At 50.9% G+C, this 18894-nt stretch overlaps 1 protein-coding gene across 1 annotated transcript in view; it reads left to right on the plus strand.

The window, feature by feature from the left end:
• Positions 1-1802: 1802 nt before the first annotated feature.
• TRABD2B (TraB domain containing 2B) overlaps positions 1803-18894 on the plus strand; it is a gene marked incomplete at its 5' end in the record, with an annotated part of 194165 nt that continues 177073 nt past the window's right edge. The window contains one exon of the mRNA XM_014534521.1: positions 1803-2417. Within this exon, the coding sequence (XP_014390007.1) occupies positions 1803-2417 (615 nt within the window). The remainder of the gene's footprint in view (positions 2418-18894) is intronic.

Below are 18894 nucleotides of genomic sequence, written 5' to 3' on the forward strand. Positions count from 1 at the left end.
CCGCCCGCCAGGTGCTGCCTCGGGCGCCCTTCCCCAGCTGCTGCCGCCCCGGCTCCAGCTCCGCCGGGAGCCTGGATGGGCGCTCCTCCAGCTCACACTGGCGCTCTTGGGCTCTCCTCAACTTTTAGTCCTACTCGGATGGTTCCTCTGTGCCCCTTTCTTACCTCTATCCTGCCTTTACCCTCCAGTTTTCTCCCTGCCTACTGTGACTCTCTGTTTCTACCATTCCTTTGCATCAAACCCTTCTCTCTCATTCACACGCTGCCCCCTCCCAGCCTCCCTGGATCCCCTGCGCTCCCCTCTGACCTAAGACAAACTTTTTTCCCTAGTGCGGTTTTCCACGTTTCTCTCCCTTTCCAACCCAGACCCCAGCACCCACTCTTCCAAATGCCCTACTTGAGAGGACAGGAAAAGCAGTGCCAGGAAATAGATGCTGTCCTAATATTTCCTTGGAGTTGAGTAATTATTGGTTCTCCTAATTTTCCTTCCAAACCAAGGAATCTCGTGATTTCCCACAGTATACCCCCTCACAGTGTAAATTAATACGTTGAAAATAACCCTGAATTGGAGGCCAGGGGAACAGGAGATGATCTTGTAGGGTCCTCACTGGCTTCCAAAGGTAGTTGACCTTGGACAAGGTGCACCTCCATGGGCCTGACTCCTGCTGCAGCCCGGAGCTCGGTGACCTGCAGGGCGCTCAGAGCCAGCCTGTATCTCCGGTCTATTACAGTTGTTGGTTGTTAGTAAAGTAAGGTGCCATTTCCTCCACCCGCCCTGAAACATACTTTTCATTGTGCTCAAGTCAGGTAGAGAAATGCTGAGCTGACCTAAAGTTTGCAGGTTGGAAAATGACTTGGCCTGTGAGAAATGACAATTGCTTTCTCATGCCCCTTAACCCCTGACCCTAAACTGGATCTGGAGAAATGACCCTTGTCTCCATGCCCCTCAGTGCTCACCCCTACACACACTCTTGTCAGAGCTTAGGTCATAGATGACAGAGAATAGGCTTGGAGACCAGGTGCACCTATTTAGGAGAGCAGCCGACAAGCACCCGGACTATATACATTTCTTGGTACCGATTCCATGGCATCCTCCTCCCCCAGGCCAGGGCCTGAGACTTCACGTAGCCTGCAGCTTTTAAAGCACTTTCTCATCTGTGGTTTCAGCTGGTGGAGCAGAGTAGCTGACACCCAGATCTGCCCTCCAAAAAGAAAACTGTATCCACCCTGATGAATGGGAAGTCGCTGTTTAAATAGGTGTGCTATTTTTAATAGGTGTTCTGCTTTCAAAGTGCTCTTGGCAAGTATCTTCTAATGGTTGGATTTCAGTTATATGACTTCCTCCCTTCTTAACCAGAGCAGTACTCTTACTCCCCCTCTCCCCACCCTCCCCATCAAACACACCACTGGTGAAGGTTTGGCTTGGCCCAAGCCTGAATATTCTCAGGTGGTGTGGCAGACCTGGGCACAAACAGTGAAAGCTGATCAGAATGAGAGCTTCCTTCATTGCCCCTTCCTCTGTGCCTGGCACTGCTCTTAGCGCTTATTTAGATATATTGTGTGTTTTTATTCTCCCATTGACCCCTGAGGTAGCTTATCCCCCACCCCCACCCCACCCCCATTTACAGATGGGGAAACTGAGTCTGTGGAAGTGAAGCAGTGTGCTCAAGATCATACAGCTCAGACAAAGCAAAGGATTTGTCTGTGGGCATTTCAGCTTCCAAAGCCCTTGCTCTTTCCCAGGGCCCCGTGTAGGTGTCTGCCTGCCATCCCCATCTCCTCCTGCCCCCTCTGTGTTAACCTTGGTTCACTCTGCTGCCACCAGCCTCACTGCCTTCCTTCCCCTCCCTCCTGCAGCAAAGGGACCTCAACTCCTTTCTGTGGACTATTCGGCGTGACCCCCCGGCCTACTTGTTTGGCACCATCCACGTCCCCTACACCCGCGTCTGGGACTTCATCCCGGACAACTCCAAGGCAGCCTTCCAGGCCAGTGCCCGTGTCTACTTCGAGCTGGACCTGACGGACCCCTACACCATCACAGCGCTGGCCAGCTGCCAGCTGCTGCCCCACGGGGAGAACCTGCAGGACGTGCTGCCCCGCGAGCTCTACTGGCGCCTGAAGCGCCACCTGGACTACGTGAAGCTGATGATGCCCTCGTGGATGACGCCGGCGCAGAGGGGCAAGGGGCTCTACGCTGACTACCTGTTCAATGCCATCGCGGGCAACTGGGAGCGCAAGAGGCCCGTGTGGGTGATGCTGATGGTGAACTCGCTCACGGAGACCGACGTGCGTTCCCGGGGCGTGCCAGTGCTCGACCTCTACCTGGCCCAGCAGGCCGAGAAGATGAAGAAGAGCACAGGGGCCGTGGAGCGGGTGGAGGAGCAGTGCCATCCACTCAATGGGCTCAACTTCTCCCAGGTAAGCACGCGGCCCCTGGCCCCTGAGCTGGGCAGCCCCTGTGCCCCTTGGTCTTCTTCTCTGATTGTCTTCCTTCTCTGGCAGCCAGGGCCTGCCATTCCCCCAAAGAGAGAGGGTCTTTTGGACTGTAGAGCGGCTCTCCAGCTGCTTTTGGGGTGGTCTGAGGGAAAACTGGTATGTGCTGGATTTGGGGGTAAGAGTTCGGGTGTTGGCTTCCCTCTCGGTGGTGTTACCTGTCGGGGACATACACTCCCCACCTGCCGTGCTTGCCTGAGCAGAAAGAATTTCCCTGGGAGCATCAGAGTGATGAAAAACAAAAAGAGGGAGCGGAAAGTTTGCCTTCGAGGCCCGGATCTCAGGATCAAGAGGCTGTCCTGAGGCTGCTGTGTGGGCACATCCAGGCAGCAGCGAGTAAACAGGGGACTTGAGAGGGAGTCCTGGTGCCTGGGCCTGGGGGCAGGGCAGGTGTGGTGAGTGGGCCTGGGGTCTATGGCTTGCTGTTGATGTGAAGCACTGTCGTTTCCCGGACCTTTGCAAAGCTCCAGGCGACCCTCGGACTGCCTCCCTAGGCTGGGAGAAAGCCAGCCAGGATAGTTTTGGGGTTAATAATTTCAGAGAAATGTGTTCACTTAAAGGTTGACAGTTCTGATTTCTGAACCTAGGAGTGGAGGCAGGGAGAAGGGGCGAGCCTAGGAGGTTTAAAGTCTCGGGCTGCCAGAGACCTGATCCAGCAAAATGTCATTAAAAGCCCTGTTTCCATGGGCAGAGGTCACTCGCCGCTCACTGGCCCCAAACTCAACTCGGAGGCCCTGGGAACAATGAGTTCACATCTGTGCCTTGAGAACAGGCTGTCTCTCGGGTGGGGGCTCGCATCAGGGCTGGTGGCTTCTGCACAGAGGCCCCCAAATGGGGCTTGGGCCGATGCCCCAGTGAGGAGTGAGGCGTGGGCCCGGGAGATGTGCTCCTCTGTGACGGACACGGCCCCATAAATTGGCCAGGCCAGCAACTACCACTGGGACCAGAGCTGCTTGCTGCTCCTGAGATGTTGCAAGCTCTTCACCAGGGAAACAGCAGCAGAAACTGATCCCCCTTCAGAGATCTCTGGCCTTTGTTTTTCCAGGGGAAATGCAATATTGTCCCCAGGGAGGTAAGAAGCCAGATTGATTTGCCGGCCAAATGAAAGGCGGGTTTGTCGGTCCTCCTGCTGGCTCTCCCATAATTGTGGAGTCCTTACCCAGAGGGCCCTGGTGGCAGGAATATTGGGGCAGTTAGTCACGCCCCGCAGGGTTCTGACTACGCCTGACTCCTTCTCCACGGGGGAAAATCCTGTGCATTCTCTGGCCCCGCGCTGATTCCTCTGAACATACCGGCTTTCTCCCTCTGAAGTGACTTTCCCCTGCCAGCCTCGGGAGCTGATATCATCTGTGTCGGGCTCCCCCAGCGCTCACCGCCCATCTCATTTTGGAGGAGGCAGGCTTGTGGGAGGCCCCTCTGTTCGGAGGCCTCATGTCTGGCCTCGATATCTTTTTTAGGCTGGGGAGGTGGGGGATCCACCATCATCTCAACACCCTCTTTGTACCAACCACAGAGGAATCCACGAGAGCTGAAGGGAGCACACCAACCCCCTGGTTAAACAGCCCCTGGCTTTAATCTGTCTCCCTTAAAACAACAACACTATCTCTCTTCGGGGTCTGGAAACACTGCTGTTCAACCGAATGACGGCGTTGGTAGGTTGCAAACATTTGCTGGAAAGCGTGTGAGGTTATGTTTTAGGAAAAGTTCCTGAGAGCCATTCATCGGCCAGTGAGGAGCCCGCTGACAGTCTCCAAAGCCCATGTTTGAAGATCAAACGGACTCAAATCTCTGGTTTCACAAACGTGCCCACCCCGTCTCCAGCCTGGGCCCGCTCTTAGCGCTGTTCTTGGGTCCAGCCCGTCCAGAGGGCTGCAGGAAGCCAGTCCCAAACAAAAGGAAACAGGTCTCCTCTTGGTTCCCTAATCTCCACACCCTTCACCACCTGCCAGAGTGTCCGGCCCCGCCAATTTGTCCTGTTATCATTTTGGAGTGAGGTGATGAAATCTCTCCTCCATCCCCATGAGCGGCTGTGGGCTAACTGGGAAGGGAGGGATTGCAGAGCTTGGGTGGATGGGGTTGTTAGGGATCCCCCACCCCAACGTCAGAAATGCAACAGCCTTCTCAGTAAAATTGTATGCGCGTGTGCACAGTTTGATATGAACATCTGTGATGCATTATTGTACCAAAATATCTGTTAAGTGCATCAGATTTTTATTTTTTCTTTCCTTTCAGCATTACTGTTATTGCAAAATATTTTTTTGGTAGGGGGAGCAATGAGAGAGGAAGGCGGGAAATAGAAGCCTTAAAAGAGAGTACCTTTTTATTAAGACCTGGGATTTTAGTTTTAATTTGAGTATTTTTCAAATTTTTATATTTTCTTCTGGGTCGAAATACCACATTTTTTTCTGGCTAAGTCGAGAAAGGAAGCTTACGTTTTGGAACTCCCTGGGTTGGGGAACCACTGAAAAAGTTCCTTCCACCTTTGCACAGCTTGGAAAATTGGGCCCATTGGTCCTAGTCTGTGATTTTAATATAAACGGAGTGTGCGAGCCCCAACATCACCTTGAGTTTGCTGTGTGACCTTGGGCAAGTCAGTTCCCCTCTCTGGGCCTTGTTTTTCCCTTCTGTGAAATGAGACACCAGGATTAGGTCATCATCCAAGTCCCTTCTAGCCCTGACATTCCATGGGATGGTTGTAATCAATTCCACGTGCCTGGCACTCTGCAGGAAGCGCCGTATGCTTTTCCATTTCGTTGGATTCTCACAGCCCTGGGGTTTTCTAAGGTGGGCAGTCAGAAAGGTTGGGTGACTTGCCCAAGGTCACATGGCTAATCAGGAACAGAACCAGTCTGCCTGGCTCTGAATGAAGGATGCACTCTTCCTGCCACCCATGCAACTAGGTATTTTGTATCCTCTTGTAATCCTCCCTTCAGTCCTTTCTTCCGTTTCTTTCTCCCTTTTAGGACTTGAGGGCTTAAAAGTTTACTGCTTAGAAAATGTATACCTATGGAGAAATGATTTCTTTTGGCCACGGGGCCAAGGCAGGGATGGTGAAGGCAGCTCCTGTAGAGATTTCCCTGATGTGTTACAGACCGCTCGGCCTCGTGGGCTGAAAGGAGATTTGCCTCTAGATTTCAGTCCCAGCTCTGGCTTGAAAGCCAGTGATTTGGGTATAACTGGTTTTCCTGTCTGTCCAATGGGGCAGTTAGTGACCAGTCTTTCTCAATAGAGCTGGTTTGGGGAAGACGTGAGGAGACTCTACATGTGGGAGGTTACTGAGAGGGTAAAATGACTACCTAGATAGAGAGAAAGAGTCTGGGCCGGCTCCGGGACTGAGAAAGAAAGAGGAGGGAAGCCTCGTCTCTGCCCTGTTAGCACCTTCTCCTAGCAGCCGCGTCCACTGCCCATCCTTTCTTGAACAGAGTAAAGCTGGAGTAATCAGGAGTGGTGGCGGCCCCTGCCCTCAGGGGCCTGTGAGTACCTGAGCCTTTAGTCCGGATCTTGTGACAGTCTTGGGACCTGCAGATTTCAATCAGCTCCGTCAGCTGCCTCCAGGGACTGGTACTGGCTGCCACTCACTTGCTGGGCTGACTAGGAGACCTCCTTCTCCCTCTAGGGGGCCTCAGCCCCCCCCCCCCCCCCCCCCACCAGTTGGTGAGGAGCTGCACGAGCGGCCCTCGAAGTCATGTGGTTTTCTGAGGCATAATGAGAAAACGAGGACCCTGCCATTCTGTACTTTGTTTGTTTTAACAAACATGCGATGTCACCCATCCAGGGTGTGCACAGCCTAAACACTTGGGTCTGGCTGCTAAGGTTATCCAAGATGTATGTAAAATCCCACAGCCCCTTCACTAGGGAGTTAGAAACCATAAAGTCACCATTTATTGAGCTCTGTCTCTGTACAGGGCGCTACCTTAGACCTTGTAAGTACATCATCTCTAAACCTCACAGAAATGTGACAAGACGTATCATCATCTCTCTTTCTCAGACAATAAATTGAGGCTTAAAAAGGTTAAGTCATTTGGCTATGATTACCCAACCAGGCCAGGCGGGCTCAGGGACCAAACTTGGGCGTGTCTGATGCCAGAGTCCATGCTTCTTAGGCATGTGAGAGCTGACGTGATTTTTGTTTTTAATAGTTAGAAGGCATTGTCTGGGTGTGTGTTTGAGTGGTGAGAGATGATCATATCTTGCTAAAAAATATTTTAAAAATAGAGATAATTAAAAAGTGCTCACACTGACTTTCTACTGGCTTACAAATCGGATCTACAGGTGATTCTAAAATCAGAGTTCTCAAAGACATCCCCAGCTTTCCAAGGGACCACTGTGAGGACGGCACCCCTAAGCAGGCACAGTTAAATAAGGGAGAGTCTCCTTGGTTTCTAGTCAGAGCTCCTCTATCTGCACCCTGCAGGGCCAACACTATTATTAGGTGCTCTATTAGTATTCAGAGAATGAATGAATGGTCGGAAACCATGATATGACTATCTCTGCTTCCCCTCCTTCCACCATGCAGCACTGTTGAATGGATGGATGGATGAATGAATGAATGAAGAGACTGCATACGTGAGGAGCCCCCTCCTTGAACTTTATTTTAATAGCTCCATGCCTTCCTATAAGGACACAAAATATGAAAATCACCAAGTGGGTTGTTCAGATACAAAGCAGGCTCCAGCCCTGACCCCATTCCTACCTTCCCTGTGAGTCTGGGCTAGTCCTTTTCCCTTTCTGGGCCTAGATTGTCTTCTCTGTCCCACGAGAGTGTGGGCTGTATGATTTCCAGGGCTGGCCCAGCTCTGATTTCTGCGGTGCTCGTCTTTGGCCCCATATCTTGGAGACCCTGAGCCACCCTGAGATGTTGAGCCTGTGTTCTCCACAGCTGGGAGGGACGGGCAGTCTCTGGTGGGCTGCTGCTGATACCTGCTTGTCCGGAAGCTTGCTGGTTCTGGTGGGTGATCCTGCTGTCTCCTGCTGCAGTTTGCAGAGCGGAGAGATCCCAGCCTGTCGCAGCACAGTCTGCTGGACACCTGCCCAGCCCTGGAGCCTTTTCCTCCATTAGGACTCCTCTCCCTCACTTTCTCACTCATTCAACCGGAGTGCCTTAGTATTAGACCATGGCAAGGCTGGGGGCAGAGACCTGGGAACAGCCTGCTTTTTCCTGCAGAGAGTTCACTGACTAGCTAGGAAGAGTGGGTGTCATTAGTCCTTGTATACATCTGTGGAAACCGAGGCACGGAGTGCCTGTGCATCAGGTTCTCCTGTGTCCTGGTTCTCCACACCTCATGGAGACCCTGTCCTCCCTTTCCCTTCCTGTCCCCATCTTTCAGAACCTGTCTCATTTCCCATTCTCCAAAAATGGCCATTCCCAAGTCCTCCGTCTTCTTCAAGCCTCCATGGCAGTTAAAACAGCACTGACCAATGGTCCCTCTAGTCCACAGCCATAGTCCCTACTGGTGGCTCCCCATCAAATCTATGTGTCCTCCCGAGTAAGGGATCAGACACCTCCCCAAGGGAGCAGGGCACCCCTCAGAACATGCAGAGTCCTCTTCTCCCCAGAAGTCATCTGCAGAGTGAGAGTCCCTCAGTGTAGGATCAAAACACAGGCTGACCCAGTGTGCATCGTGTGACTCCAGTGTGCACCGTGTGACTCTAGCTCCTGGGCTGGGAAGCTGGCTTCCTCTGGCTCATCTCTACCCTGTGCTCTGTAGCCTGCCACCCCCATTGTGTCTCCCACACAGAGCCCTGTGCTCAGGAGCTGCTCAACAAATGCCCGGCACATGGCATGGAAGTCCCTAACAGGAAAGGGGACCTGTTAGCATCAACCCCTAAGCATGTGTATTAGATTCTTTCTGTGCCCAGAGAGCTGTTTGCAGAGCGCCCCTGCTGGCTTGGCAGGCTGTGTCTGCTCTCTCTGAACCGGTTAACTCAGACTTTAACATTTAATATATTAACACAACAGAGGGGTGGGGGGTGGGTACAAACTCAGGAGCAGATGCCCAGGATGGCTTAGGTGCCTCTGTGGCAGGAGGGAAACTAAGAATGGTAAACTCTTAGAATGTTAGGCTTAGAGGCACTTGGGACTCGAAGAATCTTCACATTATGAAATCCTAGCCTCTCAGCTTTGAAGAATTTTCAGCTCATAGACTTCTAAAATTTTAGAGTTGGAAGGGCCCAGTTCTCAAGAATTCCAAGAAGCCCGGTCCCCAAACCCATTGATCTCCTTCCCGTAACACACTTGCCAGCCAATGGCAGGCCCGAGACGGAAAGCCTGAGCGGTGAAGCGTTTTGTGACGGAGATAAAAATGGGCGCGTGCCTTTGTTAATAGTTCCCATTTGGACATCTCTGAAAGCCAGGAAGAGGTCGCCGGGTAAGGCAGCTTTCCGAGGGAGGAAACTGAAGAATGCGACGTGCGCCGCGGCCTGCCAGCCAAGCTGCCGACGTTCTTTCCCCCTCAAGTTTGCTTCTAAATATTATCCACTTCACTCCCTTTTATCTCCCATCACTGGCTCTCTGTCCGCCCACTTAATCCACAGGCAGCCGGTGGCCCAGCGTTCAGCTCTGCTTGGCGGCTGCCAAGCTGTCTCGCCGAGCAGCTCCTCCAGGATCCGCAGGCTTTTACATCTGTGCCCTGCAGCCGCTGGAACACAACACTGTTGCCCCAAGCTTGGAAGCACTGTTGCTTGTGTCGGGCCCCTCCCTCTCTAGGAATTTCCTCCTTTTCTCTTCTGCTTTTGAATCCTATGAGATTTTTCAAGGCTCAGCTCAAAGCTGTACCTCCTCCAGGAAGTCCTCCCAAATGCTCCTAAATCCAATCTGCTTGAGAAGACTTGGTTCAAAGCGTTGCTTGATGCCCAGCCACATCTATTCTTCCCCTCTGGGAATTTTTTTATGACATTTTATGACATTCTTTCAGCACTTATATATTTTAGTTTATATTATAGTGATTACTGAGGCAGTCTTTTCTTTCCTAATAGACCCAGATTCAAAAGCTAGTTTAAAATATGCTTACAGTTGACTACAGAATTAGACTGAAGGTGTTCCAGGTCTGAAGTTGGGGCTTTGTGGTGCATTCTGTGGTTGGGGTGTTGGCAGCTTTGGTTGTTAAAACAGACGGCACCTTGGCCTCCATATGCACAGAAAAGCCTTTAGACTTCCCACCTGAGCCGTGTAGAGTTCTGTACTGATGCTGGCCCATTTGGTCAGGGCTCTGTAGCATCCAGAGGTCCCTGTTGGAGTGCTCTCTCTCCAGCCTGGAACACTTTGTTGTTTCCTCTTCCTCATCTCTTACTTACAAACAAAGGCCTCTTTTTTATCCTCTTTACTCCCCAGAGCACACATGAGCCTCGCCAGGCTCACCCCACCCTCCCATTTTGTTTGCATTTTAAAATGTTTAACTTGACCCATTACTTGCTACTTGGGTTTTGGGCTGTAGCGATGTGACCTGTCCTGGTTCTCCCTCCCTCCCTGCCTCTCACACACAAACCTTGGTCATGCCTCCATTTGTTTGCTTTTGCTGTTCCCTCTACCTTCCCAGTTTTTATTGTCTGGCTAATTCTTACTCCTCTGCAGCAGCAAAGGTTCCTGAGGGCAGTCCACTGTAAATACTGGCTTGTTGCCTAGCCGGTTTGGCTCAGTGGATAGAGCGTCAGCCCACGGACTGAAGGGTCTCGGGTTTGATTCCTCTGTTGCAGGCTCAATTCCGGGCCCTGGTTGAGGGAGTGGGGAGGAGCTGTGGGAAGCAACTAGTCGATGTGTCTCTCTCACATCAATGTTTCTCTCTGTGTGTCTCTCCCTCTCCCTTCCACTCTCTCTAAAAAATCAATGGAAAATATATCCTCGGGTGAGGATTAATAAAAGTCTGGACTCTTCAAACAAATGCCATTTATAGCACTTCATTCACAGTCACAAGATTGCACTTCCCCATGGGCTGATGTTACCTGCATAAGTCAGCAGTTTGAGTTTAGGTGTAATTATGTGATTGCCTTTTAGCATGGTGGGGGTTTTTCCTTAATTTTTTATCAAGGTAAAATTGACATAACATATTAGTTTCAGATGTACCATGCAATGATTGTATATTTGTATATATTGCAAAGTTGCATTGTGTTTTGAAAGGATCAGTGGGTATCTTAGTTTGCATGACGGCCTAACAAAACACCATAGACCGGCTTCCACAATAGAAATTTACTTTCTCACAATTCTGGAGGCTGGAAGTGTGCAATAGGGTACCAGCTTGGTTGGGTTCTGGTGAGAGCTCTGCGGCTTGCAGACAGCTGTCTTTTCACTGTGTGCTCACAAGGCCGGGTTGGGAAGGGTGGAGAGAGACAGGTGTAGAGGTATGAGTTGAAATAGAGAGAGAGCAAACTCGCTGGTTTCTGTTCTTATAAGGGCACTAATCCCATTACCAGGGCTCCACCTTCATGATCTCCTTACACCTAATTACCTCACAGTCTCCATCTCCAAATAGCATCATATGGGAGGTTAGAGCTTCAACGTATGAGTGGGTGGGGCGCACACATTCAGTCCACAGCAGCAGATGAGATGTACCTGGGTCACACTGAATGCCAAATCCTTGAAAAGAGCCTGAAGGTCCCCAGACAAGGTCCATACAAGTCAGAGCCCTGAAGCCATCTCTGGAGGACAGCCTGGGGCCTTAGGATTGTGCAGTCTCTGCAGTGGCACCTGATGCTGGAGTCTGAGCCCCCCTGAGTAGGCAAGGGGGCTTCCCTGGGGGCCCCTGCAGGCTTTCAGATCAGTACTGCCCACCATTCTCTCCCCTGCAGACAGTGCCAATATTCCCTGCTGACACCCTGTCGCCTCTTTGCTTTGGGTTCTCTCTTTCCTTCCCATTGGGTCAGGAAGGGCCAGGGGAAACGTTACAATTTACTTCTCATTTGCTCTTACCTTCTGAGCCTGTGTTCTCTGCATAAGAACTCCTACCCCATGTCTCTCATTCAGAGGAATATCCTGGTCTAATTCTACCTTTAAACCAAGAACTAGTCAAGTAAGTTTACACTGGGTGGGGGTGCTCCCACAGCCCAGCACCTCTTCAGTGCCCAGAATCATGGCACTCATTGGGAGTGTAAGCATCCTTGGGCTAGTTACCTGACCTTTCCCTGCTTCAGTTTCCTCGTTAGCCAATCTCATCGGATTGCTGTGAGGACTGATTAGTATACCACACTGTAGTGCAATGCCAAACACACAGGAGACTCCGTAAACGCAAGCTCACAGTTATCAGTGTGTTTTTAAATTAGCATCATTTTACTACAAGTCAGGGGATGTGTTTTAGTTCCTACTGTGTGTCAGAAATTGGGCTATGTTCTGGAGAAAGAACCGTGAACAAGCTGATGCTGTTCCCAGGTGCTCCCTTTCTGGGTGGGGTGGGAATGGGCAGAGGTGTTTTACATTGTGGCAGGATGAGGGTGGCCTGGGGGTAAAATAGTGTGTGTGAGAGCACAGAAGATGGCGCACTTCCCAGTCCTGGGGAGGTTTGGGAAGGCTTCCTGGAGGAAGCACAGGTGAAGCTGAGAACGGAAGGAGGAAAACTTAGCAGGCAAATGCTGAGGGTTCTAGGCCCAGGAGGCTGGGGGTGTCTACACCAGAGCCAGGAGTGTCGTGGTGCAGACTCTCGAAGTTCAGCTTGGCCCGTGTGCATGGGCTGTGGCAAGCTGAGGCTGAATGAAACCACCTGCCTGCTGTCTGCACGCCTCCGCCTCTGCCCGCGGGCACCGTTCTGGGCAGAGCGCAGAGATGTGCCAGGCCCGTCTCCCAGCTGGTCTGCTTTGCTCAGGCCACGTGGTCGCTCTTCTGCCTCCCTGGATTGAACTGGATTTCACCAGCACCAGTGATCCTTCCTGAAAGAGCAGCACGCCTTCCTGCCCACCCTTTGGCCAGGCTGGTAACCCCACTGGGACCTCGCAGACGGGCCTGCAAGCTGGCACCTGGGGAAGTGCCAAGCTCCCATCTCCACGACCAGCCCTGCCCCAGGAAGGTACAGTACAAAGATAAAAGGCAAGGCCTTCCCCCGCCACCCCCTTGTCTGTTTAAAGGGCTTACCTGTTTCCTTCCTATTAAGGTTATTTAAAGTTTTCCAGCCAGTTTTGTCTCCTGGGGACTTAATGCCCCTTCTAGGCAGTTGGCAAATTAAGCCTCGGGTCCCATTTGAAAGCCCTTTATAGAAAGGAAGATTCCGGTGGAAAAAGCCTTTTGGAAATCTCTCTGGCTCATCCTTTAGCCTTTGTTCACGAGGCTTCCCTTTCTTGAGCTGCTCAGCCCTGAGTTTGAGAAGAGACAAAAGCTTAATAGGCGATGATAATTCCACCCATCTGCATCTCGGTTTGCAATTTTCAGTCTCTCACATGCACTACTGTCCCGCCTCCCAACCCCCTTGGGGACACCTAGAAAGGACTACACCCCTTCCCCCCAGTGTTCAGACTCCCAGTGGTCCTGGTGGATTCCTCCTGCCGAGTGGCTATAGCATCTATTGGATTGTGGGACATTTGTGAGCACCAGATGTCTGTGGGGGCTGAGAAGTATCTTGAAGAGCAGATGGGCCATGGGGAGGGGGGTACATTAAGACCTTTTGGGTCCTCAGTGGTGATACTTGGTCACTGTGCTTGCCCTTGACTGGGATGACCAGTGGCCCCAGGACTACATAATCCCCATGCCTGCTGGTGGTCTTGCAGGTGATTTCATATGATTCTGCTCCCATCACTATAGTTTTGTGGAGAGGGCGGTGAGAAAGGCAAGCGGGGTTCTGGATGGGGTTGAAGAGGACTGGGGCCCCTGGAGGTGGGAGGGGGAAAGGCCTCGCCTGGAGGAGAGGAGACTGTTCAGCCAACGCGCCAGGCTGGGGACGTGCAGAGGGCGAGCCTGGCCCTCCCTCTCGTGGGCCTATTCCGTCCTTTCCCACGAGAGCCATTGTGAGTGCCTGTGATGTGCTCAGGGTTCATCATAGGAAATTCCTGAAACACTCCTGAAAGGTAAGTATTGTTTCCCCCATTTTGACGAAATTGAGGCTGAGTACTTTGTGCAAAATGATGGAGCCAGGATTTCTACTTGGATCTTTTGATGCCTAAAGAGAGAGACGGGACTGGAGTTGGAATGCCAAGCTTTACCAGGTTGGCTGGACAACTGAGGGTCTGTTTCTACGTCCGGAAAAGGGGGGCTCACGGTAGTCTTTCCCCCCTGGTGTGCTGTGAGGAGTGAATGAGGTAATGCATGTAAACCGCATAGCTGGGTGCCTGGCAGCCGGTGAAAGGTGATGAATGGTAATTGTGGTGGTTTAAGTTCAGGTTATTCTAATTATTGTTATTGGCCCATTTTCACACTGTTTGTGCTTTGAGGTGAAGCCCATCCCATAGAGATCCTTTAGTGTCTCAGACGCTGAGCCTCATGCTGAGCAGATTGGCTGTCCTGATGGGAACCAGGGAGTCTGATAACTGGGAGTGTGGTCAGTTTTTTCCGACCATCTGCAGAGTGTAATGTTGGATCCTCCTCATTCAGCTTCCCTGTGATCTCCCACTGCTACCTGGAGTGGGGACACATCAAAAAGAGGGATCAAGGAGTTTAGGCTGGAGACCTGGTTTGAGGCCCAGCTCTTCCAGGGGTTATAGGCCCACGATCTGGGGCAATTCCCTCTCTCAGGGCCGGTTCCCTCTCCTGCGCAGGTGGCTGGATGTCAACAGCAGGGACTCAGAATTATGGGGAGAATTAAGGGCTCAAGCCTTGGAAGGACTTGATTAGCTCTCAAGTGCTCTGTGCTCTCAGTACTTGGTGTGCAGGTGTTTTTCTTTTGCTGTTTCTCCCAAAGAGAAATACCCTGTAAAGACTTAGGGAATTGAATTTGTTAATATGAAACTGTTCATCCCTCTGTTTGTTAACAAGTGATATTGGGATTTATACTGTGCCAGGCTTAGTTCCAGGTCATGAATGTGGGGCTGGTGAGGAAGGGAGGGTTTGAAGAGACCTCAGTGAAAGGTGCTTCATAGCAGAGTGCTAAGAATAGGGGTGAGTCGCCATGGCTGGGTGCTCAGTTCATTAGAGCATCATCCCGATATGCCAAGGTTTTGGGATAAAGCCTGGGAAGGACTTTATTAGCTCTCAGGGTACATACAAGAATCAATCAAGGAATGCATACATAAGTGGAACAATAAATCGATGTTTCCCTCTCTCTCTCTCTCTCTGCCTTCCTCTCTCTCTCTAAAATCAATTAAAAAAGAAAAAAGAAAAGTCCTTTATATGCACTGCCCCACTTAATCCTCACCACAGTTTCTCAGGTACATACTATTATCCAGCCCCATTTTACAGGTGAGGAAACTGAGGCACAGATAGGTTAATTCACTCACCTGCGGTCACACAGTCACTGAGTGGAGGATCTGAACTCAAACCCAGGAAGTCTGGCTGCAGAGCCTGTGCTCTCAACCTCTGTATCGGATGAAAAGGGCCTGAATCTCATAGTTAGGGAATGGGGCGCATCTCTTCTTCTGAGACTGGAAGTATGAAAGGTTGGGAGGGCAGGGAGTTGATAGACTTCCGATGTTCCCTCCTGCGGAAGGCTGCCACTATGGCAAGGAGAGGATGAGGTGGCCTGATTGCGAGGACCTCCGGCGAGGAGGGTTGTGAGGAGAGAGGCTGTGTGGGGATTGAGAGCAGAAGCTGCCCTTGGCAGGTGAAGGGGTGGCACAGCAGCCTGAGGGCACAACAGAAGTGGAGGCTATCGGTTTGTCACAGCACCAGTCTGGATGGCTGGGGTGCTTCTCCACAGAGCTCTCTATGGGGGTGCAGGCATGGGGAAAGGTGACAGAGAGCCACTTCCAGCCGCCGAGCCCCGGGGAGTCTGTTCAGTTACCACAATAGCTGGACAGCATATCAGTTCCCACCTGTCTGTCTTTGCTGAGCCCTGACCCTGAGACCCCACCCCCATGGTGGCTGGGGCTTTGCAGGGACTCAGCCGGTCCTCTGGAGGCCGAATGGAAGCTGTACCAAGATGGATGAGACTGCATCCTTGCTGTCCCGGAGTACTCTTTGCTGGTGAAGATGCTCAATTTCTGTGCAATAGGCAGACCACCTCTCCTTATGAGAAGCAGGCTTGGCTAGGCATTCATACCTATACTTACACTGCACTTGCAGTTTCATGTCACCTGAGCCCAGTGTTGAGGGACAAAGAGGTGTTCCTGGGTTCAGAAGGAGCACCGTGTATGGGGCGGGGACTCATGGTAATACTGATCCAGGTGGAGGGACGACCCACACTCACAGTGGAGAATGCTTTCAGGAGGCACGGAGAGTACGGAATTGGGCCACACGGAGGAAGCCTCCTGAGCCATGTTAAGAGGTTTGGGGTTGATCCCGGGTGCATTGGGCCCACTCCTGTGTTCTGTAATTCATCAAACAGGAGCATCTCACCAGGCTTGCCTGGAAATCTCAAACTTGGGCTGGAGGAAGGAGCTGCCCTATGAGGGAGAGTCTTTTTCGTCATCAGATGCAGGATGCTCTCACTGCTGGGCCAGAGGAGACGGACTCTCCACTTCCGGAACAGGAACTAGGGGGTAGGGGTTTCTCCTAAAAACTGGATCATAAAAGTGGTGGTGGGTAAATGACACCATTCATAGTTAAATAATAGGGTGTCTCAAAAATGAATACACATTTTAATAGCTGATAACTCACCTTATTTTCACCCCTTCTCAGGTTTAACTGATTTGAAATAATGGGTGAAATAATGGGTGTTCAAAATAAGTTTTGAACAAAGAAAATTTATCCTAAAGTGCCACTAGACTTTTTTTTTTATGGGGCTACTTAGAAGATAAAGCTTACGGTGCAAAACTGGCAACCGCTGATGAACTGAGGGCACACAAATACCAAACAAAATGATTCTTGATGTTTGCTATTCCATTGCTTCATGTTATCAGCAGTGCCTGGATGAGATCAGTCATCAGTTTGAAAACAGGCATTGACGACAACACACACACACACACACACACACACACACACACACACACAAAACCCAATATTCATTTCTGTAGTTTCTTTTAAATTTTGAAAATGACTGTATATCAGTAAGTACTGTCTTTATAATCATTCAAAGTTAGTATTCATTTTGGGGAGGGACAGCCTGTATATTACAGGGCCTCTTATAGGGAGCCCAAGACCCTGATCACCATGTCTAAAATAGCTACTGAAGGATAGCATGTCCCTGCATTTCATGGGACCCATTTGATGGCAGATTTGGGGGATTCCACCTGTTCAAAGGGGGAGTGGGGTGAGACAGGTTGTTTCTGAGTGCTCCCCAAGTGGAAGTGAGGGGTGGGAGGATCTGTGGTCTGTAAATGGCCTGTAAAGTATGCGAGCCCTGAATTAGAGTCAGCTGCATGAGCCCGGTCAGGTTCCTCCCATCTCTGAGCCCCTTAGCGGGTGTGAGAGCACTTGGTAAACCAGAAACCACACCCCACTGCTGCGAAACCACTTTCTCAGCTAGCTCTGACCTTACTAGAAAAGGGCATTTTTTGTTTTATTGTCTTGTACATGTTTACATGTCTGCCTTCTCCATAGTCTGAAGTTCTTTGAGGGCAGGAACCTCATCTAATGAATCTGGGTTTGCCTAGGGCCTGGCTCCAAGTACACACTCAGGGATGGTGTGTGGGTCGTTGTAAAATTACCGACTGTATCTACACATCATCGCCTGAGTCTCTGGGTGGGAAACAAAGTCCCCAACCGTACCTCTGCTCTGTTTCCAGATGTTTAGCTTCGAGGCACCCAGGTGTTTGGCTTTGGTGGCTGTGACCATTGAGTACCTTCTCTCCCTCATCCTCGGACCGTCTCCGGTGGAGCTGTGGCTTCCCGCTCATCCTTCATTCCCACAGGGGCCTCGCGGGCTTCCACTGGGCCCCTCTGAGGGTGGAAGCCACTTCTCCGAGGAGTGAAGGCATCTTCCCAGCCCTCCTGCTCGACCCCCTTCCTCACGCTTCTGGGTTTTTTTCCAGGGCACGGATCAGAGCTTCTGTTTGCTGGCCATTCCGTGATCCACACACAATATAAATGAAAGCTGCTAAAACCAATAAATTCAAACCATGTGTGGGCACTGGGGAAGAGCAGGGACGTCAGAGGGCCTGGTTGTGAGGTGGCGTCAGTGCTGACGGCCTTGGAGCTGATTTGTGTATGAGAAAAGTAAATACCCAAAGTGGTAAACAGCCTTGGGTCTCTCATCATCGCTGGGATTCAAAGGCATTTAATAGGAACACCCACTCTCTGTCTCTTGTAAACAAAGTGAGATTCTCTGTGTGTGCTGACCTAAATTCTGCATTTTCATCTTTGGGAAAGCCAGCCAGTCATTTTATTCGGGAGACCACAGGCAGCCTAAGCCGCTGGGTTGGGCTGCCTTCTTTCTGGTTTTGTCACTTTTGCTTTGCAAAGGGCTGCATCACTCTTTGGCCTCCGAGCAAATGGGGTGGGTGGCCATTCTCACCCCGTCCCGACGAGGGAGATGGATCCAGAGATGTACATCAGTTTGCCCAAGATCACTCATCAGATCTGGGCTGAGCCCTGCTCTCCTCCTTTAGAATCCCCAGTTTTCCATTCCTCTTTCCGTGAATGGGACTTCTGTTCTCCCTGACTCAGAATCCCAGAGACATCCTCACCCACTCCTCCCACATTTCCTCTTCCTTCCAACGTCCCCTGGAGCCGGGCCTTCCTCTGGGTCCCTGCTTTCGCAGATTATTCATCTTGTTTTATTTTATTCAGGCCATTCTTGTGTTCAGGAAAGAGCCCCAGGGAAGGAACCCGACCGTCATGGGTTTAGGGTTCTGGTTTCTCTGCTTGTCAACTGTGTGGCTTCAGTAAGTTCCTTCTCTGAGCCCTGCAGTTTTCACATGTGTAAAATAGGGGTGAAGTACCTACCTTCTTGGGGTGGTTGTGCGGATTAATGGAGCTCACAAGTGTGAAAATGTCCAGCCTCCTAGTTAAACATGGATTAACCCTTAAAATGGCATAAAACCAAGTATACCATGTACACACACACACACACACACACACACACACGAGCACATGTAACACTGTGAAATCTGAGTCACGTCAGTGGGTTGTGTCAGTGTCAATGTCCTGGTTTCGATATGACTGTACTATAGTTATATAAGATGTCACCTATGGGGAGTCTGGGGGAAGAGTGTTCTTCCTTACAGCTGCATTTAAATCTACAATGATCTCAAAATAAAAAGCTTAATTAGAAAAGTCAATTAACCTCCCCAACATGCTCATTCTTCTGTGCCGGCTGCATGCCAGGTACTGCTCTAGGTACTAGGCATGTATCAGGTGAACACAAAAGAAAATAATTCCTGCTCACCCTTTCTTCAGGTCTTTGCTCAAAGGTGGTCTCCCCCCATGACCACCCTATTTAAAATTGCACACTCCTTT

This window comes from Myotis brandtii, unplaced genomic scaffold, assembly GCF_000412655.1.
Source record: "Myotis brandtii unplaced genomic scaffold, ASM41265v1 scaffold1308, whole genome shotgun sequence".
NCBI lineage: Eukaryota > Metazoa > Chordata > Mammalia > Chiroptera > Vespertilionidae > Myotis > Myotis brandtii.